Here is a 27808-nt window from a genome sequence, read left to right as displayed (position 1 = left end):
TGTTAATGTTTGATTAAAATTCTTATTTTGCAGTGTGGAAACAAGTAAATCCATGTTATTTTTAATAAAACATTTGTCACTTAATACAGCAAATTTGGGTTTCACTTTAATTTTTTCGTGTCCGTATAAATTTGAAACACACCTTACCTTTCTCTTATCTACAAGTAATCATTCTGTATGGACTTGTGTCTCTAATGATGGGAAAGTTGGATGTACTGTACACGCATGGCTGGTTAATTATTCTCTTCTTACTTTCATCACGTAGAAATAAATGGAAAACTAAAAGTTGCAGACCTACACTGACAACTAGCACTACTATAATAGCTGCTGAGACATTCCTCTTGGTGTGGCAAATTCAAAAACGCGTTCTGGAAACTTGTGGATACGCCCCTGGATGACAGAAGTTAGACGTGTTATGGTTATAAGTGGGGCCACTGGATTTTAATAAGACGTGTCACAGATAATACGTAAATTATAAAATCCGTAATTAATTTTAAAAAATACAGAATTAGAAAATTAAACGGTAAATATACTACTTTGACAATCCTTATACTCGTAAGAAATACAATAAATTAATTAAAAATTTTATTACCTTATCGCAGATGAAAATAAAAAACTATATACTTTTAGCTATAAATTAAATTTCGTAATGTTTTTATAATTAGAGGACTGATGACGAACATACAGCCCGAAATACACATCCTCCAGAATTAATACTATATATCTGTCTTCGTTGTGTCATTCGTTATATCCAGTATTCTTATGCTTACACCTTACAATAATCATTGGGCTGCAATTCGAAACATTGCAGACCTATAAATTCCCATTGTCGTCCGTCTGTCTTTCCTTAATCTCGAGATCGGAATTATTTAGACGAAAGACGAGACAAGATATGGAAACCTTAGGGGTAGGATTAACTGTATAAGAACTTCCAATGTAAACCAGAAGCCACGTTATTTCAATTCAAAAATTTTCGTTAGCATTTGCGGTAATTATCCCCCATGCTCTCTAATGCCCTATTCTGTTTTTAATTGTTTTATTGTTTTTTCCACTGGCAGATGGAAAATATGTTTCGAGACATTGGACGTTTTGCCGTAACAATGAAATGGAACTAAAAGCTAAAAGCAGGTAGTTTCCATTGTAATTTAATAAAAATTCATCTAACATTGCCAATGATACTTTCAGATTTTGAATTGCTATTGATTACTTTGATAGCAGTCATTAGCAATTCAATAATCAATAGCAAAAACATGCAACATCCTACAGTTTTTTGAAGAAAGGACTTAGTAGGAAAGTGTTCACTATGTTGTTTCAAGAAACTTGGTATATCACAAAGTTTCTTAAAACATAGTGAACACTTGCCGATTGCTTAAAGAATTTCTCCATTTTATATATTCTTCATTAATATTACGTGGAATAATCAGAAATCAAAATTAGAAGCCCATAAATCCTAATGTTTAACATTGGAACTCGGAGATAAGTAACTTCAATGACATGTAACGTTACTTTTCAATGTGGATTTCTTGGTTCGCTGTATTGCTGTAAGAGATTGTCCCGCTGCTTAACAACAACTTTGTTGTATGTTTGGGTTGTAGACCAATTGCTTTCTGTCATTTTCAAGAGTTCTTGGCCAAGAATAGGGCATATATAACTTCAGCTGGAGCCAACATAATCAATAAGTTTGATTTTAACAAAATACTGCAATGTACTTGGGCAATCTGCCCAAATGTTGTATTGCCTTATCCTATCTGCCAAGGAATATGAATGCCTCCCAGGAGCATCTTCTGAGAAATTGGCCCCTATTTAGATATTAGATAATTACAGTGAAGCAAACTCATAAAAACCACGACCAGTCCCTTGATGAGACACCAATCCATAACCAATGCCTAGTAGTTTTATCCATTTGGCCATTGGTGGGCTCTGATCACCTGACCCACTATTCAATTATCGAGGTGTCAAGGTGCAACAAATTCTAAGATGATACCATGGATGGGCTGAGAAGTAATTTGTAATTATAAAAGATATGACAATGCTGCATAATGTAGTCCAAGGAGAGAATGGGCAGAGGCAATCTGGAAAGGAGACAATAGTGACAGAAGGGGGCTATAATCTCAGCACACTAGAAAAATTGTATATTTTTTCAACCATCCAATTGCCACAAGTCATTTCCTGGCACCTAACCACACACTCAAAAAACTTGATGTCCTATTTTGGATATATCTGGCCTTAACCAGAAGTGAAGTAACAAAACTGGAGACAAATATTTAAGAGTCACAATTAGATATGGTTCTTTTGACTTTTCGGTCATCCGGTGTCAAGTCTTCCAACTTTTTGTCTGGGAGAGTCCTACTCACCTCATTCAGAGCTGTAATCTTGTCCAAATGTTTTCTACCCAGGATTTTCCATTAAAATTTGATCAGTTAACCATTCCACCAACAGATTTAAGTTTAGACTATCCTGTCTCAACATCCAAAAAACTGAATCTGTAGGTCTCCATTCTTTTCTAGTTCAAAAAACTCAACTCATAAAATGTCAAAAGTAGTTGTAATGTAACGAATTTTGACATGACTGACATGTATAACACAATTTCTTGATGACTGCAACAATGTAATGCATTTCAGGATAAGGATTCTTTGTCTTCTCAACAACCTCTTGCAGAGCATGAACTAGACCTATCAAATATATCACTTGGGGACAACCTTAATAGAATGACCACCATATATTGTGCTGCATCAACACCAAACAATTTGTTTTGCCACCTACAAGCCAGAGTTGACATTTCACAAGTAAACAGAACACTTGCATGCCAATATTTTCTAGAATTCCTATAGTTGATACAGGGTTTTTGAGGTGAAATTTGTCTAAAATGCCAATTACATTAGCATATTTCTGGCTGTACTGTTCATAGTATTATCAATTAACTCATTTATATTACTCCTTAAATCCTTTATGAATGTTAGACGTATGTCTAACATTCACAAAGGATTTAAGAACTAATTAAGGACACGTGCTTATGAGCTGTAACATCCTATATCAGGACTGCGTGAATAGAGGCAGACAGGTAACTGTCTCAAATGCCAAACTGGAAGGAATACTAAAATCGGCATCATAATGTTTATGGAAATACAAAGTGAGCCAAAATTCCCAGAAAAGAACCATTTTTTGAAAAAACTTCTTTTATTTAAATAAAAAAGTTTATATATCATATCTGTTTTCTGATTCCTTGGGCTTTGAAAACACTCACAGATGATTTTGGAAGTGTCCATCATGTTCCTGCAAGTGCAAATATACATGCACCTGTTTGTAGCTACACATTTTATCATGATTTGAGAAATATTATTGAAGGTAGCGGCAGTGTTCCTTTTCAATGACTACGGGTCTCTCAGATTTTCCATGTAAACTTATTCCTTTAGATAATCCTAACGGAAGAAATGGATGATGATAAATCGGGAGATCTGGGAGGGCACTATTTGAAATTATGCACTCTCCCTATGCATTGCTCATATGATTTGTGAGACATGCATGTGTATGCTGCATTATGACATTGGAGAGCCAATAGGAAACTGGTGCTGGTTAGAGAACCAGCATGTCTGAGGAAGGAGAAAGGTCTGGCAAGGTTTGGAATTTGTCCTTTGCAAAGCTAATTTAATTAAAAGCTTAGTGATATTGTTATTGTCTTTACATGCTTTTAAGATGTAAGTAAGGCAATGATTTTAGAAATTACATGTTAACATCAACATAAAAAATATTAAAATCAAAGATTTGGGGACTTTTGGCTCACTCTGCATAAGTGCATTAGCACTGGTCTTAGGGTCACGTCAGGAACAATAATTGTTTATAACATTCCCATCCAGTGTACATTTGAAGAAATCCGTCAGTTTCCACATTGGAATATCTGCAACTATTAATGTAGCTATTAAATCCAAATTAAACTGGAATTATTTACCTTGTGCTTCATAGACTGTACTCGACTAGTAAACTATATTTGTCTCACACATTTCTTATTTTCGGCATTTTCTTGACAAGCTATGTTTAGAAGCAAGTTGACACAGTCGTTTATCAGAGGTGGCAGCTTTTCTTACACAGTGCAACAAAATAATATTGTATCATCATCTGTAATAAATATATCTGTAGGAATGGAGACAAAACAGTTGCTTTCTTTTGTCATTCTGTTAGTGCCTAATATTCATACCTGAAATTCTTGTCACGATCCTCGGACCACAAACTGTTAATCTTGTTCATCAAAATTTTGTTTCTGTTGCTTACATTGTAAAAGAACTGTCTAAGACATGCAACAAGTCTAAAACTAGATAGGCAAAATTACAAATAGTAGAAAAAGGCAAAATCAACAGGCTGCAAGCATTTTCATTAAGTTTTGGACCACAATGTTCACTTTTGTATTCTTATTCTTTTCTAAAATGTTCTCATAATGAATCTGAAGTATAAATTAAATTATAAATACCAATAAACATCTGAATAATACCACATAATATAAATTTATAAGTTTTTATTTAATTAAATAACTTTTATTGCAAACATTCAAACTTATCATGAAATACAGATTTATTCACCAAATATACTGAAAAAAGAACATGATTGACAATATATTTACAAACTAAAACTTTGAATATATATAAACATATTACAATATAAAACAATAATTCACAAAAAATCTAAAGAAAGCAATATGCAATTTAAATAATTTTGCAGCCTCACCTTTGTTCGGGCCTAATATTTAAATCCGTGAAAGTGAATTTGACTAAAGTGATTATCGCTAATCATTCCTGAAACTCTTACGAGCGACCTATTTACAAATCTTGCGGCTACGTTTGTACAAAGCAATATATTTGTCCTCCAAAATGGCAGTGTATATTGTTTGGTTCCTTTTCCCTTCAAAAATAATTACTGGAATTTAAAGATGATATAAAAAATTTTATAGATGTTTCAAATTTTTTAAATTTTATTTACATTAATTTAAAACTTATTTTTATTTTAATGACGTTGTAAACTGCCGATATCAATGGCAATGAATATTTTATTGAATGACCAAAAGAAAATCAATAAACTGACTTAGAAACATTAAAAAAAAATCACATTTTTCCTTTTCAAAGATTAAATATGTATCTTCTGATTTTTAAATTAGTAATATACTGTATATTTTATCTAAGTAGCATATTTAGAAAACATTTTGTACCTTTTAAATTCCTAAATAATTTTTAAAACAATATAAATTCATTAAAAGTAATTTGCTGCCTTATTAAATACTTCTCAACAAATTTTTTTTCTCTGATCAGGTTTCTGTAGTGATGACAACATGTATAATATACAGTATAGTAGTGTGTAATATACAGTAGTAACATTAATTCATGCACTGAAAAAATGCAATTCTCCCAATCAATAAAATGGTCATGTGTCGGTCTGTACTTCTTTCTCTGTGGTATCCGGTGCATTTGACGGTCGTCCTAGCGATCCTGAAGTGCGACTTATTTCCAGCAATTCTCTCAGTCCTTTGTTTTCCGTTAGGAGTTGTGTCAAACGTTCCTGTTCGTAAGCGTAATTACCATCGTCTATTTCTATGGCTTGTTTGATAATTGCTGCCATATCACAAATTCTGTCTGCCTGTTCTTGTAATTCCTAATTTTAAATAAAATGGTTATTTAGTATGTGTTATATCTGCTTATGTGACACCTTTGCAACCTACCTTATAATTATCTAGTTCGCCCCAAGCACGGTCGACCGATGTAGACTGAACGAGTTTAGTAACCTGCTGACGATATTTGCTCATGATTAGTTCCAAAACAGATTGATATTCTTCCAGCATATTTCTTAATTCACGATTTTCCTGCTGGAGTTCTCTAATGTGTCTGTTCTCTTGCTGAATATTTAGGATCAGAGAAGAACGGGGACGCTGCTGAATAGATGTGTTTAATTCGGCCAGATCTTCATTATACTAAAGTAAATTCAATATGTAATTTATTAATATAATTGATGATTTATTAAATGGAAAATAATATCAAATAAAAATTGATTACAAACTTCATTCATGCTTTCCACAGTCTTATTGAGTGACTGTGCTTGAGCAATTATAGTATCTGCAGTATTATCGTGGTCTCGCAGTCGGGTCACTAGACGCTTGGCGTCGTTCAGAATTTGATGCACAGTCAGAGACATGTTTTTTCTGGAAAGAAATAAAAGTATAAATATTATAATTAATAAACTTTACTTACTTAAATAGTCTATGTAACACATGAAACATTGCCAGATAGTTAACATTAACTTAAATAAACTGAATACATAACAATACAAAATTATTATTAACACACAGTATTTAGTTAATAGTGACAATTGTGATTTTAAAAACAAAACATTGTGCCGATTTTGAAAAATGTGACTACCTGGCAATGTCAATCATGTGAAATCTTCTTATTCTCAAAAGGAGACTCGACCAACACATGAAGTTATCACAAGTTGATTGCTCTCCTTGTCTTGCCAGCTGAACAGAATCTTAAATATGAAATTTTTCATATTTTAAATAAATAAATAATATACTTAAATTATTTTCAAAATTAACCTTTATAATTTGAAATTTTCTGTCATATCATAACTTTACATTATTTACTCCTAAACATTATTATATTCTAGTATGATTAGGACTGATCAACTCTGGTTATGCACATAATCTCCTGCAGATGAAATTGAAAAAATGAAATAATATGCATTCATATACATTTTTTTTCTATTATTTATACATTCATATAAAATTAACAAATTCCAAACCGTATTTAATATAAGAATTAAATAGGATTCTAAAAATTGAAACTGTTTAGATCTATCTGCTTAATTTGAGAATTTTTGGAAAAGGATTTTCTCAGTTTTTAACACTGTCTGCAGAAGATTGCATGCATAACTAAACAGATTTGGCCAAATGGCTGAGCAGTTAAGGTGTCAGCCTATGGGTCAAAAACCCCCAGGAATTTTTTGGAGGGTGGTCCATCCAGATACATCAGGCCCCACCCTTGTCAGCTAGCCACTCCATTATGGGCTTCCTAAAAAGAAGGCTCTCTTAGTGCTCACAGGCAGAAAAAGTTAAAAAAAAACAAGAGAGGTTACAATAAGCCTTTAACAACTAAAATTTAAATTTAGATTTTAAAATATTGTATTACTAGGTGATGAGCCCAGCACTGCCTGATCAAAAAATAACAATGACAAAGGTTAAGATTATTAGATTATTTCATATTTCTAATCCTTCTATATATTTAATCATATATTTAAACTCGTCACCCCCGGAAACCACTTAAAACGTAATTTATGCTCGCCGGTAACTGTATTATATAATTTTCCTGTTTGAATGCCACCGTACCGCTTGTCCAATAGAAAGGAAACTGATGCAGGAGGAGGTCGAAGTAATTCGACCAATAGACATTGACCTCCTCCTGGAAGAGACAACAGTCAACAGCTATTAATTAATACCAGTCTACTATTAATAATTAAAAAGTGATCCATGTTGGATAGGTTGTGACGGTCGTACACATGATCGAAGTTGTTAACCTTAACCTCCGACAGACTTCCTATGATTTGTTTAAATAAAAAAAATCTTGTAAAAATGCAATAATAATTACTTTTATGTGATAATAAAGTGTTTATATTTTTGCAGCAAACTGTACAAACTATATGGGAAGTATGTTCTTGTAAATATCACATTTATAGAAAAATTACTGGGCTGCAATTTGAAAAAATTGTAGACCTATAAATTCCACCTGATGTCCCTTGTCTATCTGTGTGTCTGTCTTTTTTCCTTAATCTTGAGAAAGGTGTTAGATAGACAAAAGTCGAGACCAGATATACTTAGGAGCAGGAGGCCCAGATTAACTATAAAAGAACTTCCAATTTCAACTGGAAGTCATGCAAATTACATCAACTCAAAATTTTTCCCTGAACAGAGTTAGATACATAACTGGCACGACTATCGCTAACAGGAAAACTATGAAGTACAAGAGCAACCACCACTAAAGGAATTGAGAACACTGTGACGAAAAGTTGCAGCCCAGCATTGTGACAATGTCACAATAAATAATCACTTGTTAGAATTAGTTTGGTTTATTTGGTTTGGGCAATGCGACACATGAGCGATATCCCGAGGGAAATGCATTCCAGGAAGACTTTTATGGAAAGCTGAACTGTATTTAGGTGTTACTAATGTGAAGAAAACCCAGAAAATGCCAGCCTATTTGCAATGCTCGAACCCCCAACTAACGAACTACCAGAGTTTGGTGGTTTTATGCACTCGGATACTGGAAGGCACTTATTATAATTCGGAAAGTACCATTTAGAAATGAAAAAAACTTGCGTTGTTAGATATGAAAAATTAAATTTTTTATAGACTTTTCACAGGATAATAGTTTCACTTTCACAGGATAATTCCATGCAGTCGACAACACTACCAGGAAATGTCAAATAAGATGAATTTGAACTTGTGGGCATTTTCTTTATTATTAACTGTATTTTAGAATATTTTTCTTGCGATTTACACATATCGTACAAAATTTAAGAAAATGTAATTGCTGATTTATATTTGAATCAAACGTTCCATTTGCTCATTTACAGGTAGCGCCATCTATTGGTGTTATGTGTAAATCAGCAAATCAAATGCTTTACATTTTCTTAAATTTTTTGCCAATAGATGGCATTACATGTAAACCAGCAAATCATATGGCGATAGAAATTAATTGATTTAGAAAACCCCAATAGATATTTTGGTGTGGTATGTCTGACGTTACCTAAGTTAGGGGTATATTAATGTAACTGCCGAGTTTCGTAGCAATTTTTTGAACGGTCTAGTCATGTATAGCGAACAAAAATCCAAACAAGCATTCTCATTTATATATATAGATAAACATCAGAACTATTCACTAACTGTCATGTAAGGGCAGACAATATACAAAAATCTTCAATTTAGTAAAAACAAACCCCACACACAATTATCATAAATACTATATGGAGGAAGACAGCAGATTATTACCAACAATCAATTTCAGGTCAGACCATATCAAACAGATCAAGTCACAACAGTGACTCTCCGCCAAGTAAAGAAGTCACCGACCGACTATATATATGGAAACCAGAGTTGCCGATTTTGAGGGGTCGGTTTCTCTGTTCCCAAATGTCTGAAATAATTCCAAATATCTCATTCAAAAGGTAATTGTTTTCTTAGGTAGTGTACAAAATTTCAAGATGTTCTAAAATGCTGTTGCTAAAATTTAAGCAATTAAAATGTGCAAAAATTGCCAAAAAAGGCTGTATTTTCTTTTTTCTTCATCTGGCATTGCAGATGCTCATAGAGAGAAACCTACTGGGTCTAGAAAGCTCAAATTTTAAACTTAAGCCTTTCTCATTATCAGTGAGTTGCTCATGAAACTTCCAGGTTGATAGGTGAAAGTTTATAGGGGTTTCCCATAGAGCAACTTCAGTTTTATCTCTTAATTTTATGCTAAGAATTATAAAATTGGATAGAAATGAATAATTTTTATTCAAAAAATTACTCAAAATAACAAAAGTTCAAATTTATGCATATTAAAACTTTTTATAATGACTTTTCTAAACGGCATATCCAGAGCATTGGTCAGTGATGTGTTCAGTTCACACTCAGTGACTGCCAAATGAATTGTACTCATCATTGTATGTCTTGATGTAATAACAAAATTATTTTTTTTTTTAATTTGATATCCAAACAAAAACATCTGAGATGTAAAAAATTGCACCAAATAAAAACCTTGACAATTTAGACAACAGTCAAAATTTTTCTTGGGAGTTTTTCTTTGGTAAAGATCAACTTGGCACTTGGAAGCAGTACCCACAAGATTTTTACCCATATTATTCTTTTCTACATTTCACTTTAAAGTGCCAAGTTTACCTTCACCAAAGAAAAATTCCTAAGAAAAATTTTCACTGTCATCTAAACTGTCACAAGATTTTACTTAAAACAGTTTTTTTAATCTCAGATGTTTTTAATTGGTTACAAAATTTTTCATAGATATGATATATTACAATTAATTTGAGGAATTAACTTTTAGAACATCAAGTTTTTGTAGTTAATTCTAAAATAATGATAAGTATTCTCATCTAAATTTATGTATCTCTTTTGAACATTCAACTAGCCTTCTGTAAAAACACAATATTGCTAGATGCTGTTGCAATCCATCCCAGAGCCTATGACTTTGGTTGGTATTAAGTGCATTGGTGAAAGAAGAAGGATTTGGCTATTGTATTCATTACGGAGTTATTTTTGGTTTTTAACTGTAAAACACAACTCACTATTAAACAATGCTCTTAATCAAAATAAGAACCACTGTGTTCAATTCACTTTTGCCAATGTGATACATGATTTGATACAAATGCTTCTATTCTAGATACATAAAAATCTGGTGTTTCAAAAGCCAAAAATTCATGGAAAGTATTTTCAATATCCCCTTATTGTCTGACATGTTTCTCCTGTTTCTCCCTCAAAACACTGTCCAGAGAGTAGAAGTGATAGTCTGTTGGGAAAAGTTCAAGCTAATATGGGGATGAGACAAAAACAATGTTCAACTTGTGCAATTTCTGCACTATTTTCCTTGCAATATGTAGTCTAGCATTGTAACAGTTGCTTCCTTAGACACAAGGTATTCTCAAACATTAAGCAAAATGTAGAAGAGCTTTGCCCAATGTTTTGCAGTAAACATTCAAATATAACTTGGACACCAAAGTATTTTCAAAGAAATCAAAGTAATCAAAATGCACAAATTCATTCTGATTCAAAAACAATTTAAATTCATTAACTTGAAGAGTGACAATACAAATATTATTTCATGATTATAGAACAATGTGAACATTATATTTTTTATTTTATCTGAATCATCATAAGTCAATCATCTGTATTTTTTCAACTGTTTTCAATTTACATAAATATAGTGGAGAAACAATCACGAAAGAAAACTTATTGAATTCCAAAAAGGAACCAGATGCAATTCTCTTTTTAACATATGTTGAATTTTATTCTCATCTTCAAAAAATCATTAATTTGTAGTTACTGTGACTCATAGTGGATTCAATAATTAAAAACAGTAACATTTATAATATCATCATCTATAAACTGTTGACACAGATCTATGTATAGTGGTTTGAGTGGATAAGATAAATTTTAGAAATTAGAACGAGTAATGTAGATTTTTTAAAAAACAAAATAAATTAATACTTTTCATAGTTACATATAATCAAAATTTGAGACTAAAATAAATTATTTTTTTTTGTAATTATTAATCTTTATATTATTTCTGTCATTAAATAAACCAGATCATTGCTTAATTAGGTATCCAACTGAATTAATTTAAGCAATAGTTTGATTATTTATTTATCAAAATGATGTCAAGTTTTGTAAACTTTATCATTTTTAAATGATTAAATAAAATATTTATAATTTTTATCCAGAAAGTAATAGACTTAGTTTTGTGACTATCCAGTTCATGACATTATCAAAAAATGCTTCTAAGTAATAATTTTTCTATTAAGAAAACCAAACAGAAACTTGAAAACTTTTGGTATAAAATATCAGAAATCAAACTTTAAATATTTGGTAATTGAAGTTTTTACTTAATGCATAAATTTTGTAAGTGAGACAAATTCCAGGAACACCTTCCACCATTCCAATGTTGGCATTTTGATATGGCAACAACAGAACAATGTTCCTATGTTGTCTAAGATGGAAAGTGCTTTTTCACAACTACTTTCTCATCCAAAAATCTTTTCTTCTCCTGCATGTCTCTACTGTGGAGAGGCAGGAATGACCATTCTCTATTGATTAATGTTCTACTAAGGAAGAAAAAATTCAAACTCTATTCTGATTATAGTTTAATCCACACACACTCTTGACAGCATTATACTGGCCAACTCACATGCAAACAATGTATCATCATATAGCATCTATGGAAAAATAGTGGACCAAAAGTGTTTGTTTTTCATTATTTTTATTAGTAGTCCCTGGCTTTTCTGGATTTATCCAAGAATCCGAGGAGAGTTCCAAAAATAACATATTTTGCTTCTAACCGACGAAAATGAACTTTTTACATTTTTTGAACCGAAATCAACAAAAATGTTAATTTATCAGATTTTTTTGCAATTTTTTAAAAATGCATGCATAATTTTCAGAAAAATACAGTCTTGTATGTGGTCCTTGTGGTGCTATTGTAGGAACCAAAAAACCATTTCGGATTTTAGAACAAAAACAGACACACCTTCGAACATCGTTTTATAAACAATGTTGCCAGGTTGAATTACTTTATGCCATATTCAGGTTTTTTTTAATCGACGAAAATAAAAATTATTAGCATCTTGGCTATCTTTTGAGCTAATTTAAATTTATTTGGTAACTTTCTGGTTACTTTGTAATAAATTATTGGTGGCAGTGTGAAGTGCAGAAGTGTGCGCAGCCTTGATGTTTTATATTCAACTACAGACTAGGAAATTTAATGGATAAGAATAAAAGTTCTGTGTCTCAAATTCTGCTGAAGTGGGTGAGGGAAACAGAGTTAGCCAAGTATGACTTCACAGTGGATGGCTCGAAAGCGTTTTTGATATCCATTTGGCTCTGCAAGGCCAAATGGATATCAAAATGCATTTGTGTGCATGAAGAATTCACATTTTGAGAATCATGTGCATTCTGAAAGACATGTGCAAGCAGCATGTCAACAGGGTCAAACATTCCAGATGCTGCTCACAAACATAGAATCTAAAGATCAAAGAAATCTTTTTCTTAGATACAGCAATATGATTTATATGATGCAATATAGAATTGCATAAATTGAAGCATCCCTTGCCCAGGAAGTACTTAGAAAAATACACGAAGCAGAATCTTCCTGGTGAATAAACACTGCAGAATAATTATCTTCCACATGATCATCAGGAAGTGCTTGAAGAAATCCACAAAGAAATTAGTGACAATGTTATATGGTTTGTCTGCTGTAGATGATATGTTGATTTAATGGTAGTACAAAAACTTGACAGAAAAGACTGCGCTAAAATTTATCATCTTTTATGTAAATTTCTAAAGAAGACGAATGCAGAAGCAATAGCAAGAGTTATTCAGGAATATGTAATGCTGTTGTATAATTAAAGTTATGTCATGCTTACAGAAGACTGTGCCGTCCGTAAGCATGACAAGAACTTTTTATATAGTCTAATTCATGTAACCTGCTTGAATCATGCTTTACATCTGGCCAAACAAGTTTGTTTACAAGTTTGTTTACATTTTAAAGATGTAAACACCCTAATTTGTTCTGGCACGAAACTACTTGCAAAGACACAATGCGAACTGACATGCATCGTGAGAATCTGCCAAATACTCCTTTGCTACCCTCTCCCATAGTCACAATATGGGGCACATGAATCAGAAAGCTCTCATTCTGGATGTTAAGGAACTTTGGAGAATCCACATTTAATCGCTTCTCTAGTTTACATCTGCACCCATTTGTTAAATTTTCCAGATATCATTGAAGTATTAGAAGCAAAGGGCTGTAACATAAAGAATCTCTAAAAATTTTTCAAACAGAGTATTCTATACAAAACCTTCCTGGTTTATGTGAAGGCAAACTTCGCACGAAGCTGGCAGTGCTCTTGGGGAAGAACCATAGTTTTTCTGTGCTTTGCCAAGTTAATAGCTGTCTCGTTGGAGATCTCTGAGGATGTAGAGCTTGCCAATGAACTTTTACTGAAGTACTATACTGTGACTACATTCAAGGCCAAGAAAACTTTTTCATTGTAAACTTTTTTCATTGTATACTGACCATTGACACATTCTGACAGAAAAAACTATTAATAGATTTCTTGTATGAGCATGGTTATATTCAAACAGTTTATAATATTGTATACTGCATTAATTAATAAACAGATAACTGAAGAAAATTTGATAATTTTGTTTTATTTTTATTTTTTGTTCCGAACATAAATCCAATCTTTTTGATCAAAACTACACTATTATTGATCCAAAAATTCCAGGGCTTATTTATAAGTATAATTTGTACTGAATATTTCCAGTATTTGTGTGTGTTGGAGTTAAGAATACTTCAATATGTACAGAAAACATCAAGCCAATATTCAAAATCTATCCATGTACTGTAAATTCCAAAGTGAATTCTGTAACAGTTACAATTACAGCAGTTATGCAAGCTTTTAGTTCTTCAACACTGTTCACTTTTGATTGATACACAATGCTTTTTACACATCCCACAAGAAAGTCTACTGGCGTGATATCTGGAGAGCAGGAAGTCATGGAATGGATCCATTGGTCTTCAGATATACAACACAATGAACGAAACAGATTTAAATGTTAATTTGACTTAAATTCAAATGAATGAATCAGCTTAAGCCAGTTTTTCACAAAACTTTCAATGACATGTTAGATAAAACATCAATTAAAAATTATTTGAAATGAATTATTTAGATTTTAAATTACTCAAAATAAATTAATAATATTTTTTGAAAATAGGCAAAAATATAAATTTTATTTAAAATGTAATGCCAAATGTAACCACTTAAGTGCTATACAAAAATAAGTTGCTTTCACTTTTAACTATTTGTTTACACTATGAAATTTATCTCATTTTAAAGTTTATATTCTGTAAAACCCTATTCACACATAGGGTTTAACAGAATCCATCTGAAATGCACACAGACAGAGATTGAATATTGAAATGATATGCTCAACACAATAAAAGATTCACATATTGAAGTATATTAACTGTATAAAGATTTTGAGGCAAGTTTCTGAAATCAGAAAACATTAAGTTCCTGTTCCATATAGAGTTTTTTTAGACATTTTAAAACTTGGAGATAGCCTATAACCTTGTACTAGTAAGTCACTTCAAATAGACCAAATTTAAACATCACATGAGAGGACAAAGCTGACTGTTATAACCCTCATACTAAAGGAGAAGAAATATTCTCAATTATTACAGCATTTCAATCAAAAATGAAATCATCATCAGAACAATAATAATACAAACAGAAATGTAAGTTGCAAGTGTATAAGGAAATAAAGCAATATAAGGCAATCTGCTTTTCTAAATTTATATTTAATATATCAGTTGAATCAATAACTGTTCCCAAAATGGAAAATGTCAAGATTATGATCAATGTAATAAGCAAATAAAATCAATATATAAGATAAAGTTATTTTTATAATATATCTAAAATGTTGTCTATTGATTATTTAAATCTAAGATTAATCACATAATAATAACTAAGCTATAAGCTGTCATTCCTTATCAATGTAGAGAAACAGTACATACAATTTCTGTACAATGAATGTACAATAGGGAGGTTGTGGCCGACGTTTTCATCGCGAAAATGTGTACGTTGGACGTTCAGTGCCACCTTCCTGTAAGCCTAGAAGTTTGACAATGGCGTTTGGTATGTCGAGCATGATTCCACCGACGTTTCAAACGCCATTGTCAAACTTCTAGGATTACAGGAAGGCAGCGCTGAACGTCCGACGTACACGTTTTTGCGATGGAAACATTGGCTGCAACCTCTCTAATATAGTGGATTTTTTTCACAATTGATCCTATATATCACAGAATCACATTATAATGGTAACTCTGTAATAAAAGTTTGACAGTAAATATTGGTTTATGATCAATGCCAATCAGATTACACAAATGAACATGGGTGGTACTGTACATTATCCAATCATTAATGCATACACAAATGTTTTCAATAGAAGCTAATCAGTATTGCAAATGAATAAAAAACACTTCTATTAGCATTATTTTCTATTATCTTGGGAGGAATGAATTGTCAAAAAATCTATTAGGGCATAATACAATGGATCCTGTGGAGAAGACTAATATTTAAAGCAGAAGACTACTGTACACTAAATAAATATGAACAAAAAGATATGTAGTTCTATATTTATTCACAACTGTAACAAAATTAAGTATAAAATTTAGACTTGTTCTAACACCAAGAAACAGATTTATATACATACTAGCTGCAAGGACCCGCTTTGCTGGGTTTTTATTTGTATGTAATATAGTTTTTATATATATAAAAGACTGTTTTTCTAAGTAATCTAGAATCTAGCTGCAAGGACCTGCTTTGCTGGGCAAAAAGTAACGATAGTGAAGATTAAGATAATTACATTATATCCAATCTTACCCGTTTTCACAGAATACAAGAATTAGGTTCCCCGTTTCCAGACTAATTAGAGAATTTTTACGAGTCTAAAAATATGTTCGATTTCCCGCAAAAACGCAAAAGACCGCCTGTAAATCTTGCATGCCGCTTTATATTCCTTTGTTACTCAACACTTCCACTGTTGACACTTCCATTGTTACACATCTTCAAAGTCAATCACTTTCAACCCATATGCAAGAATTAGGTCCCCCGTTTCCAGACTAATTAGAGAATTTTTACGTCCAGTCAAACGAACTATTTTCAATTTGATCAATTTTCTGAAACGTTTACAATCGTTCTATAATTGAACCAATTCGAATTCGAAAATTTTTAAAATTGAAATAGAAAATCTTCCACTTTCAACCACTTTCAAGCCCATATCTCCCACACCCTTATAGCTATCAAGACGCAACCACCATAGTGCACGAATGGAGACTTGGGGCTACTACCACATACAAACACCATTCACGTGCGATGTGTAGTTTTTGCGGAAAAGTGAAATATATGGACATACATGTCCATTTTTATATAGATATATAGATATAGATATATAAATCTGTGAATAAATATAGAACTTTACATATCTTTGGAGCAATTGTGTGTATGCATATATATACATATATACATACATACACACACACACACAAACAAACACAATAATTGCTTCAAAGCACTGCAAACATTCATCATTCTAAAAAAAGTTCTGAAATTCAAAAAGCAACCACAAATTTAGATTGCCAAAAATTAAATAACTGATTTCAAAGAAAATTTATTTCAAATAAAAATTAAGACAAAATAATATACGACAGAAAAATGTGTGTTCTCCTAAATACAATCAAAATCTGTTAGCACTATCAATTACTCTTTTTTCATAATCATTTATTTAGTTTTCATTGAAACTAAATAAATGATTATGAAAAAAGAGTAATTGAGTATTTTAAGGTTTCCTTAAAATATTATAGCAGTATTGTCAGAATAAAAGTTCTGACACTATAGTTTTGAAATTAGCTATTTTGTAAGATATTTTGTATACTTGACATTATAATGCTTAAAGACAGTTTCAATAACAATACATTCTGGAATATACCACAAATGTTACAAAAACTGTGTTCAAATTAAAACCAATGCACACAAAAAACAAAATTAAATGATAATCATGAATTAGCTTCACCAACCATCTTGCCTGGAGCCAATAATGGACTAAGCCCGTGATTGATGTTCGTTGTCGTCTTTATTTTGCCATCCATTTTCGCCAACCTTAGACGAGTCTTCAAGTTAATGGCTTCTCGGATGGCATCGATACAGATATAACTTTGAAACGTCCGAAAACTGCTGACCAATAGTAGGTAATCCAATATATAACAGATGATTAACAGTGTATCTTCACTACATTCCAGAAAGACTTCCAGACTTTTATATATATCAAAATGGCTATACATACAAACTTCAATTACTTTGGTTTACACTAGAAATTAGTACACTGTGATCTTGTTTGGACTCATATTTCCTTCCTAATCTAGCAGAAACCTCATGTATCTATTTATTAGTACTTTTAATATCATTGTGAAAATATATTAGAAACTTATTACATTAATTACATTCTACTTTTAACATTAAATTTTTTCTGAAATATGCAAAAACGCTTTGTCATATAAAATTTATTACATTATGAAAACCATTTGATATTTTCCATCAAGTACAAAATTACTAAAATGGTTCCTCCATAAACTCAAAAATTAGTTAAAAAGATTCACTCAGCAAACACAGGGTTAGACAACATTTTAGAATTTTGAGACAAAGAATTGCATTATATTTATCGACAGTTTAATAGATTATCTATAAAATACAGGTATACTTGTGTATGAAATTAAAATTGTATGACATCAGCCTTTTTAAAAAAATACTGGATGGGTATATAAAATCACACTATTCATTAACCTATTGAAATATTGTCCACATAGCTTGTGCAGTGTATCTAAGCACCCGAAGGTTTTGAGTGAAAAGCCTGAATAATGCTATCTGATTCAAAATGAATAAAATATGTTATAAGGGACCAATCACACGACATCAACTTCCATATACCAAATAAACAAGCTGACAACAGCCAATATGTAGCAACATTGTGTTGCCTACAGAATTTGTTTTGTTACCATATTACTGACTGTTATAACTCGACAGTTGATTCTGCTTGGTTTCTGGAAATTTGCCTAGTTGGCCACCTTTCTTACATTAATTGTATTAAAAATACTTCATTGTTCATTTGCACATTTCTACTATTTCCAATAGCAACACTTAAATTCTAACAACATTTCAGTGGCTTATCTTCTCTCAGTTATTTCATTTCCATTTTATTTTCAAGCCTTACTTTTTAGGTCACAGATAAAGAATAAAAAGATGACTTACTTTCAGCAATTATATTACATTAAATGTAAGTGAAAACATCCAGTCAATTGAAGAGACATGTTTTCACTTAGTCATCAAGTCAATAAAAAACTTTCTTGTAACAAATTACCTAAAACTGTTAATTAATATCAAAGATTTTATCTATATATATATATAAAAATGGACATGTATGTCCCTATATTTCACTTTTTCGCCAAAACTATGCATCGCACGTGAATGGTGTTTGTATGTGGTGGTAGCCCCAAGTCTCCATTCGTGCATAGGGGTGGTTGTGTCTCGATAGCTACAAGGGTGCGGGAGATATGAGGCTGAAAGTAGTTGAACGTGGCTTTCTATTTCGAATGTTTTGTTCGATTTTTTCGAATTTGTTCGAATTAAATTCGAACATAAAATTTGAATTGGTTCGATTATAGAACGATTGTAAACGTTCCAGAAACGTTGAAAATAGTTCGTTTGACTAAATGTAAAAATTCTCTAATTAGTCTGGAAACGGGGGACCTAATTCTTGCATTCTGTGAAAACGGGTAAGATTAGCTATAATGTAATTATCTTAATCTTCACTATCGTTACTTTTTGCCCAGCGAAGCGGGTCCTTGCAGCTAGTTTTATATAAAAATAGAGAAGTTTGTAAAATACAGTAGTTATATTTTAGAATTTTTCCCTAAAAATGAAAAAATAATCCCTAAAGCAATTGAATTAAATTTCATTTTGTATTTTCAAATTCTATGCATCTATAATATATGAATATGTTAAACCAGGGTTGAAAAAACTATATATCTCCTCCTTTAGAACTATATCAATATTAATACCTTCTTCTATGATTTATATGAACAAAATGTTTGAATTTTAGTTCATTTGCTTCAAATGGTTGGCACTTAAATAAATGGATGTAATTTTATTGGAAGTAGGAAAAGTTCTATGTAACCCACAAGTATTTTTGCACCCCATTTGAGATACCCTACAGTTTGCACATAGGATGAATCGGTAATAATAATGCAGCTCTATTCAAATAATGTCCTCCTATAAAAATACAATCAAACAGTATATAAGTACTACAAATTACATTTTGACATTATGAATAAGTCTAGCCCACAAAGAAATCAGACAGCGAGAAACGATGCCAGACATACCCGACATTCTAAAGCTTCAACCTAGATTCAATCTGTCAGAATGGAAGACAGATATCACCATCAATTCATTTATTTGGCCAATTTCTACCCAAACTACCCACAAAGAAACAATATAAGTTCAATCCTAATAAATTCCAAATTTTTTACAGCAGTAAGAAAAACTCTCATCATAAATTGTCTTAGAATTAATTATAAAATAATAATAATTCTCACATAATAGGAAAGTTGAAAGGATGCAAAAGCAGCTCTGAATGAGGTAGTTGAACCTCATTCAGAGCTCTATAGAAGAGTCCTGTGGGCATAGTTTATAGCTGTAATAAGGCCCCTCATTCCTACAGATACGGTCCATAGCTCCGATAAGGTCCAAACAGTCTCATTCATACGAATACGGTTTACGGCTCAAATAAAAACCCAACCAACCACGATACGATGCAAACTCCAAACGAGGGGTTTTCCAACCTCAAAACTGAAGATTCATACAAGCAAAACAGTCAAGAAACCATACCCATAAATGTGATCCTCAGCAAGATATTCATCTTCAAAGTTCAATTTTTATTTCAAACTGTTATATTGCCTATTCTTCACGCTCTCATTCGGCCAAGGCCAGCCATCATTCATTCGGACCGACATTCCACACATAGTCGGGCACTTTGACACTCATACCTCGGCACCCACACCGGAAAGAGCCCCGCACCACAAAAGCTACACGACATCGAGCACTCAGAGAACGGTCGAGCGGAAAGTCGGCACAGCGGCAAGGACTAAATAGTAGAATGCGACCCGGAAGGAAGTCAATTTCGGGGGCCATTTCCAGCCGAGGTACCGTTCCTTCAACTCCAGCGCTCCCACCGGTGTGGTCTACGGTTCCGGTAAGGTCACGACCATCTCGTCCAGAGGCATAATTGCACCCCGACCACCCGTTTCGGAACCGCATCTGTACTGGTAGAAGATACATTTTAACATATACGTGTGTTTACGTACAAATCATTTACATACAAAATCAACTTCTACCAAGCACAATTTTGGAGAAACAGATAGAATTTCGAGTACTTTATTACGTTATTTAACTGTAAATCATTATTGTATCCAAAATTCTCTAATCGACGACATATGGCATCGTATATTCCATTATAAATAGAAAAACAATAGGTTTATTCTGTTAAGTCAATAGAGTAAGCCGACGATTTCCATTACATAGTGTGAAGATTTACATTTAATTTAGTTTAATATGCAACTAATTACAATTAAGAATCGTCATTAAACGTCATTAAAACGTTTAATTAACGTGTTAAGTAGGTTTTTCCATAGAAAGAAAGGAAAATGGAGTCGTACCTGTTTAATCTCTTCTTGTAAAGAAAAAAAATGATATTTACACAAAAACCAAACGATTTATTTCAATAAATTACGTTAAATTCATTTGTTTAACGTTAAGGCGATTTTCGTTCGATCAATTTCCAAACATTCGCAGCCGACATTTACCACTTTTTTTTTCTATTCATTTCTAAAGGTCAAACGAAGAGTTTCGTATTTATTCAAAACGCTAAATAATTAATTAAATTAATCAACTTTAATAACTTAGGTTAATACTGATTTTCATTGTTTGTTATTTGTATTTTAATCTTTTGTTATAGGCATTATTCTCAGGAGAGAGGATATAAATTGTCTTGTGACATTTTTTTTTTGTATATGCTATAAAGTTTGAGATATTTTTTATTAATTGAATATGTTAAAAATGGATATCAAAATATTTAAAATTTACAGTACATATTGTTTTATTACATTTTAATAGAATAAAATTGAACAATAACTGTCAAAATTGTTGATACATGTTACAGCTGAAAACAAATTTTTATAGATGGAATGAATATATATTTGATTGAATGTCAAACTAATCAATAGTGTGTTTTTATATATTTGTTAATCAGATGTAAGCTTGATCATTAATCATGTACATAAATATCTATTTCTTTTACATTTTTATTATCATAATATCAATTTAATCTGTTTATATTGTAAAATATTTATATTTCTTTACTTATATTTACCAAAATATTTATCATCCCAAGGAATGAAAGCATATAACTAATTTATAAACAGTGTAAAAACTGGATAACAATGTAGAAGAATGAAAAAAAGACACCAAAAAACTCCAGCATAAAACAAAAAATTATTTGATGAGAAAAACAAACATTTTTAATTACTTTAGTTATCATTATCAGGTTAAATATGGTCGTGTTTGAAAACGGGGTATAGGTTAATCAAATATTGTAATTTAAAGGATGAGGTCATCTGATTGGTTGTTGACATTGTGTAATATTTATTGATGGACTTCAATTAGAGATCTTCATGCTAGAGGGATGGTGTTGCTATCTTTGAAATTTATAGTTATATATTTCTTACAAGCTATTTATATTTTTAGCTTCTCCAAGTGTGTGAGAGACAATTGCATTCTGGTTGCATGTAGTAGTTAGGCTTCATCTACATGTGTTTGGATTTGGTGGCCAGACTGGCTAATGCAGTAATGCCCTTTTTTATTGGGGTTACATGTTCTTTTATCAAGGACTTCTTTATATGATGTCATTCTGAAGGCATATTTCATGCTTCTATTCTCGATATCCATCTCTCAACCAGTGTGCATCACTACTTCCAACAGTGAGAACGATGTGTCTTAGAAAATCCATTCATATTACAAAGAGAAGGAGTTATTTTCTCTTAAATGATTTAATCTGCTTGGAAGATGACATCCACACTCATGATCAGGCTTTGCTCTACACCAGTGGTTCCCAACCTTTTTTCATTAGCGTACCCCGTGACATGTCATATCTCTAGATTGTACCCCTCATTTAAGAAATTTAGTGACTAACCGTATTGTTAATTTTACATATTGTAACTTTAAATTAAAGAAAAGAAACCTAAAAGAAAAAATGTATAATAAAGTTGTGATTGTTGCAAGGAACATATTTTACCTAATAATTTTTTAATACTATTAGTTTGTGATACATAATATATTATTTTTTCTTTTATAATAACTAACTTTTTTCTGTACCCCTAAACAACCTATCGCGTACCCCTAGGGGTACGCGTACCACAGGTTGGGAATCGCTGCTCTACACTTTAAACCAGTGGTTCTCAAAACGGGTGCCGCAGCACCTTAGGGTGCCTCAAGTACGCGACAAGGGTGCCTTGAAATTTTTAAATAATTAAANAGCGTTTATAACAATTCTTTTTGGTTACATTTAAACGAAAAATATCGTAAAATTAAATTTTTATCTTTATCGTCGAAGCTTTTTTAATCGTATTATTTTACATTTCGATTTAATTTTAAATATTGTTAGTAAACTTTTATTATTAATTTTGAGTAACTTGTAAATTAGTTTTGACGGTTAGAGGGCGCCCGGCCTATTTTATCGTCTGGTGGTTTGTTATGGAAGATGGCGAATTTGTAGATTTTTACGCGATTCTGGGTTTGACGAAGAATGCCACCAAGGAAGAACTTAAAAAACAATACCATTCTCTTATATTAAAAGTAAATATTATAAATTTAAGATATTTACTGCAATTTGTTAAGAATTGATTTGATAAATGCAAATTTAGTCCTAGATTACAGCCATTTAATTTAACCCTTTAAAATCCATCGGAAGCACGTGGTTAGGCATGCTTTTGAGAAATGCTAATGTAATTTACATTAATCCAGTTTTCTTTATTTTTTTTTAATGTGAATAAAAGAGATCTTCATTAATAAACTATGTAATTCAGTTATCAACAAGCATCTTGCGTGTTAAACCTTCATAAATTGTAAGGGTATGGACTGGATTTGAATACTGATCTTTAAATGTTTCACAGTACAATTACAGCTGTGAATGATTTTAACAGAGCTATAGATCATGTCCATAAGAGCAAAAAAGTCAAAGGAATCGCACCTCTGAATGTGACCTTGTCGAGATATAGCCCCCGAAATCAGCCATGTGCCATGCCCCACTAAGAGTATAGCGTTCGACTATTTAGCCCACGTGACTATGCTGCTTCGAATGACTGTTTGTGCAGTACTTGTATAGTTTTAGGGGTATGGTGGCTCGCACCACCCGGGCATTGAGGTGCGAGCCTTGACGACACGGAACGTGGAGAATAGGCAGTGGTACCAGTACGTGGGGAAAAACAGTTTTTGGTTGGTAGAAGTTAATGCGTTTATTACTTGTTATGCTATATATATAATGTAAGTTGCTTACCGGTGTGATATCTGCCGACAAGATTGTGACTGGAACTGCCAGTGATGGGTTCTGCATTTGGAGGCAGATATCTCGCAAAGGGTCGGATGTCGCACTTTTCTTTATTCTTTGCCGATAAACATTGTTTGATTGTCCGATCACCGTGCTGTACTGTCTGTAAATGTGCAATGGGCTTAAAAGAGCATGTGGCATGGCTCTCCATAGTACCTAGAAGTAGACTTTAGGCTGATTTCGGAGGGCTGTGTCTCGTGAAGGGTTGTGTGTAGAGGTTTGGTTCTTTTGACTTTTCTGCTCTTATGGACGTGCTCTATGTTTCTGATTAGGTCCCAACAGCATCATTTGCAACTGCAATCTGCAATTGTTGTAAAGATTGGGAGTTAAATCCAGCCCATACCCTTACAATTTATGAATAGTTGGAATTGCAGTGTTCTTCCTTCTCTCTCACTTGCAAGTCTTGTTGTAAGATTATGGAAGGTATAAATACGGCTTGGAATGAGGTAGTCGGGATGTTATCGGAGTCGTGGAACGTGCCCTTAGGAGTGAAAAGGTCGTACTGATGGACTGTATGTGATCCTTTCTGATTTATTCCCAAAATTAGCCTTGTTAAAGGTGCGATGGATGTAATGGAGCATGCACTGTGACTCCAATTGCACCTCGGAAGTAGTCGGTGCAATGGCATTTCTTGTTTATATGAACTTTTAACCATCTCTAATGAAGTGGAAAATGATTGACTTTTAGCAATTTTGAGAACTAGTTTTGGATTTTTTCACTTTTAAATTTTACCCCATTTTTTGAGGGTCTTCAAAATTCCAAATAGGCCAATTTTGGGAGCTATAACTTACAAAGGGTCATGTAAAAGTTCCTTTGACTTTTTTAATCCTGTGGGCATGATCAACAGCTCTGATAGGGCCCCAACTGCCTTGTTTGGAGCTGCACATGTGCCAATTAAACTTTATATCAGTAAATTTGATTTTACTTACAGAAACTTTAATATAATGGAATAATTGACAACTTCAAAGACAAAAAGAGCATTAAACTTCAGTTTTGTCTTTCTACAAACTAGCCAGACAAGTATGGATGCAGTAAAATTTAATAATACTATTAAATAAAAGGCTCACTACCCTTAAATCATTAATATTATAAAGAGGAGAAATTGTTCTATGTAATTTTTAATATTTTTAGGATAAAGTCTTATTAATTTAAACTAATGTGACAGGCAATGAACAATTGTCAGATTATACTCAAGATTTTCTCTGTAATAGTATAAAAAATAGCAATAATTACCATAGATAATTGGATTATACATTAAGAACTTCCCTAACAAATATAACTTTATATGCCATCCAATTAAGTGATGTGATTGACTAAATGTCATGAAGGCCATTAGACAGTGTGTTATTTCTGAGTAGCAAAGCAAAATATAATTAATTCCTTATAAATTTTAAAGAAATAATTAACTATAAGCTACAATACTTATGTATTTTTAAATGGTTTTGCTTATTTATGTATGTTAATTATTAAAATTACTACAGCATCATCCTGACAAAACAAAAGTAGAAGATTCTGTTTCACATTTCTGTAAAATTGATGAAGCCTGGAAAACTCTAAGTAATGATCAACTGAAAAATGAATATGATGCAAAACTAAAAGGTGAGTGATGGTTTTTAATTATTATATTTGTTGAAATTAAATTATTTGTATTAGTTAAATATTTAACTATTAATGTTAAATAAAAATTTATTTTATTTTATTTATCTTTTTCTTCTACATGTTCCTTGGCTTCTGTATTAAATAATTCATGTTATAGAACAGGGATAGGCAACCTTTATGTATGTAAGGCCAAGACTCCGCTAGCGTAAAAACGGGCGTAAAACCCCTCGTTGTAAAAGCTTTTAATTACGTGACCGTGATATTTTATGCCCGAGCAGATCGTAAAACCAGTGTAAAAGCGAGTTGAGCAGTGTTCAACTTTCGACGCAAATACGACCGTAAAACGGTGTCATCCGCCAATCAGAAGTCAGTGAAATCTAGATCATTGATTTATTAATTGTTCAAAAATTACAAAGTATTCTTTATATATTTTGTTATCTGTTTATGTCAACACAGAAAGGAATTCAAAACTTCTAATAACTCATAAACTTAAAAATAATTATATGAAATTTATAATTATTAAGTTGATTATATCATTTTTTTTTCTAGTTCTTGAATTTCAACCATTATTCCATTGATTTATATGCAAATAACAGTTGTAAAGATTTTATTTTATTGATAATTTAAGGTTTTCTACAATACTATAAATTACTGACCAGAATGACGGTTTATATAGGCTATACATATACATAATTCTTTTCAGAGACAGCTTAAACATCTTCTAGTTTACAATATAATAAACTTTAAATCTCTCAAAAATTGATAAAAAATGTAAAATCAATCTTTAATAATTCTAAATTTATTTCATTCTTTAGCTTGGGAATTGAAAAATACACATGCAGTACATGAAGAAGTGAAAATTAGTAGTATGAATAAAATTTCAGGTAATATATTTTTATTAAAAAAACTTACATTATGCAGTGTAAAGTTAAATTATATTGTATAAAGCAGTATACACAGTGTGTATTGATTTTATAAATATTTTTTGTATTCATAACATCTCATAGCTTGTTTCTGCTTTCCAAGAATATGCTTTATTATAAATTATACAAGGTATTTATTTGTAAGATACAAATTTGTTACTATTACTTGGGAACATACATTTGGGTCATTGAAGGCCAAGGCTCTCACACATTATTACCATATAAGGAAGTTAAAATAAATCTTAATTTCATTAAAGAACACTTGTATTACCTAAATAAATTGTTATTGTGACAGATTTAACATGCAAACAAGCTATGAACAATTTTCTTTTATTTCTGTTCATTCTGAAACACAATCCTTAAGCTAACAGATGATAAATCTGAGAATTTTTGTAGTTTTATTCTGAATTCTGGCCTAATAGTAGTAAAAATTAAATTAAACCTTGTTGCAAACTCTTCTAATCTTCCTAGCTGCAAATCAAAATTTTTTGAAAAAGTAGAACAGGTTACAAACTTTTGAGTAATGCCCAAATTGTCACACAGGATGACATGTATTATGAACACTCATCATATGATCCTATTTATTTTCCATAGTTAATATTTACAGTAAAAACAACTGTGAAATTCCATTATTATAACTATACAGTAGTAACGAGATAGTCTATTAGTAATATATAGAATTTACTGGATTTACTAGACAATTTTTAATTTTACATATAATGTTTGATTACCTTTATTCTTTCAAAAATTGCAAGAGCTCATTCAGCATACTACAGAATTTATTTTACAGAACTTTTGTAATTTAAAAAATTTTAAATAATAGTAAAGCAATGATAAACATATCCAAAGTTGAGTAGATTTTAAAAATATAATTTCTTAATACTTACGGAAATTGTATGATTTCTATTAGACGAGAGTTACGAGAGAAGTTGCCGTTGCGGCGGATCTTACATACTAGATCCAGAAGATTTAAAGTACGGCAGCTGTCTCGTCATAGAATGCGACAGTTGTTCGTTAAATATTTTGGTTCAGACCGGACTTTAAGATGTGTTTTTGTGTTAAGCAAGAATTTGAATGTTAGATGAACACAAAAGTGAGTTGGTTTTAATAATTTTTGAGAAATGAATTATTCTGTACAATTATTGATACAAAGCACGTTTATAAAAATATAAATTTATTTATTTATAGATGATTTTCTTTTTTGTGAAAGCAAATATTATAGAGAAATAAATATATTTTTATTGCTGCTATTAAAATTTACCATTACATATTT

At 31.7% G+C, this 27808-nt stretch overlaps 2 protein-coding genes across 6 annotated transcripts in view; one reads left to right on the top strand and one right to left on the bottom strand.

Annotated features, from left to right (window-relative positions):
* The window catches only part of LOC111622348 (FGFR1 oncogene partner 2 homolog), a 72976-nt gene extending 51742 nt beyond the window's left edge, over window positions 1-21234 (bottom strand). The window contains exons 1-7 of one of the 5 annotated variants that reach the window (XR_002756253.1): window positions 21069-21234; window positions 6396-6504; window positions 6037-6178; window positions 5702-5950; window positions 4717-5634; window positions 4193-4435; window positions 3947-4113 (exon numbers count right to left, since the gene is read on the bottom strand). Coding sequence is in view for 2 of the 5 variants with exons in the window: in XM_023364710.1 (XP_023220478.1) it covers window positions 5407-5634; window positions 5702-5950; window positions 6037-6178; window positions 6396-6454 (678 nt within the window). In the remaining 3 variants the exon portion in view is untranslated. Of the gene's footprint in view, window positions 1-145; window positions 4114-4192; window positions 4436-4533; window positions 5635-5701; window positions 5951-6036; window positions 6179-6395; window positions 6505-21068 lie in introns of those variants that run through there. The other 4 variants (XR_002756252.1, XR_002756256.1, XM_023364710.1 and 1 more) reach the window with 4 other exon arrangements.
* Window positions 21235-23130: 1896 nt separating this feature from the next.
* LOC111622288 (dnaJ homolog subfamily C member 24-like) lies at window positions 23131-27715 on the top strand. The gene is made up of 4 exons (XM_023364649.1): window positions 23131-23262; window positions 25495-25612; window positions 26428-26496; window positions 27446-27715. The coding sequence occupies exons 1-4, from the start codon at window positions 23161-23163 to the stop codon at window positions 27577-27579; spliced, it is 423 nt and encodes a 140-aa protein (XP_023220417.1). The 5' UTR covers window positions 23131-23160; the 3' UTR covers window positions 27580-27715.
* The last annotated feature ends 93 nt before the right edge of the window (window positions 27716-27808 follow it).

This window comes from Centruroides sculpturatus, unplaced genomic scaffold (genome assembly GCF_000671375.1).
Source record: "Centruroides sculpturatus isolate CEXI.00-Female unplaced genomic scaffold, Cexi_2.0 scaffold14, whole genome shotgun sequence".
In the NCBI taxonomy this organism is placed as follows: domain Eukaryota; kingdom Metazoa; phylum Arthropoda; class Arachnida; order Scorpiones; family Buthidae; genus Centruroides; species Centruroides sculpturatus.
Note: the sequence above shows the minus strand (reverse complement) of the source record. Positions and strands in the feature narration are given on the sequence as shown.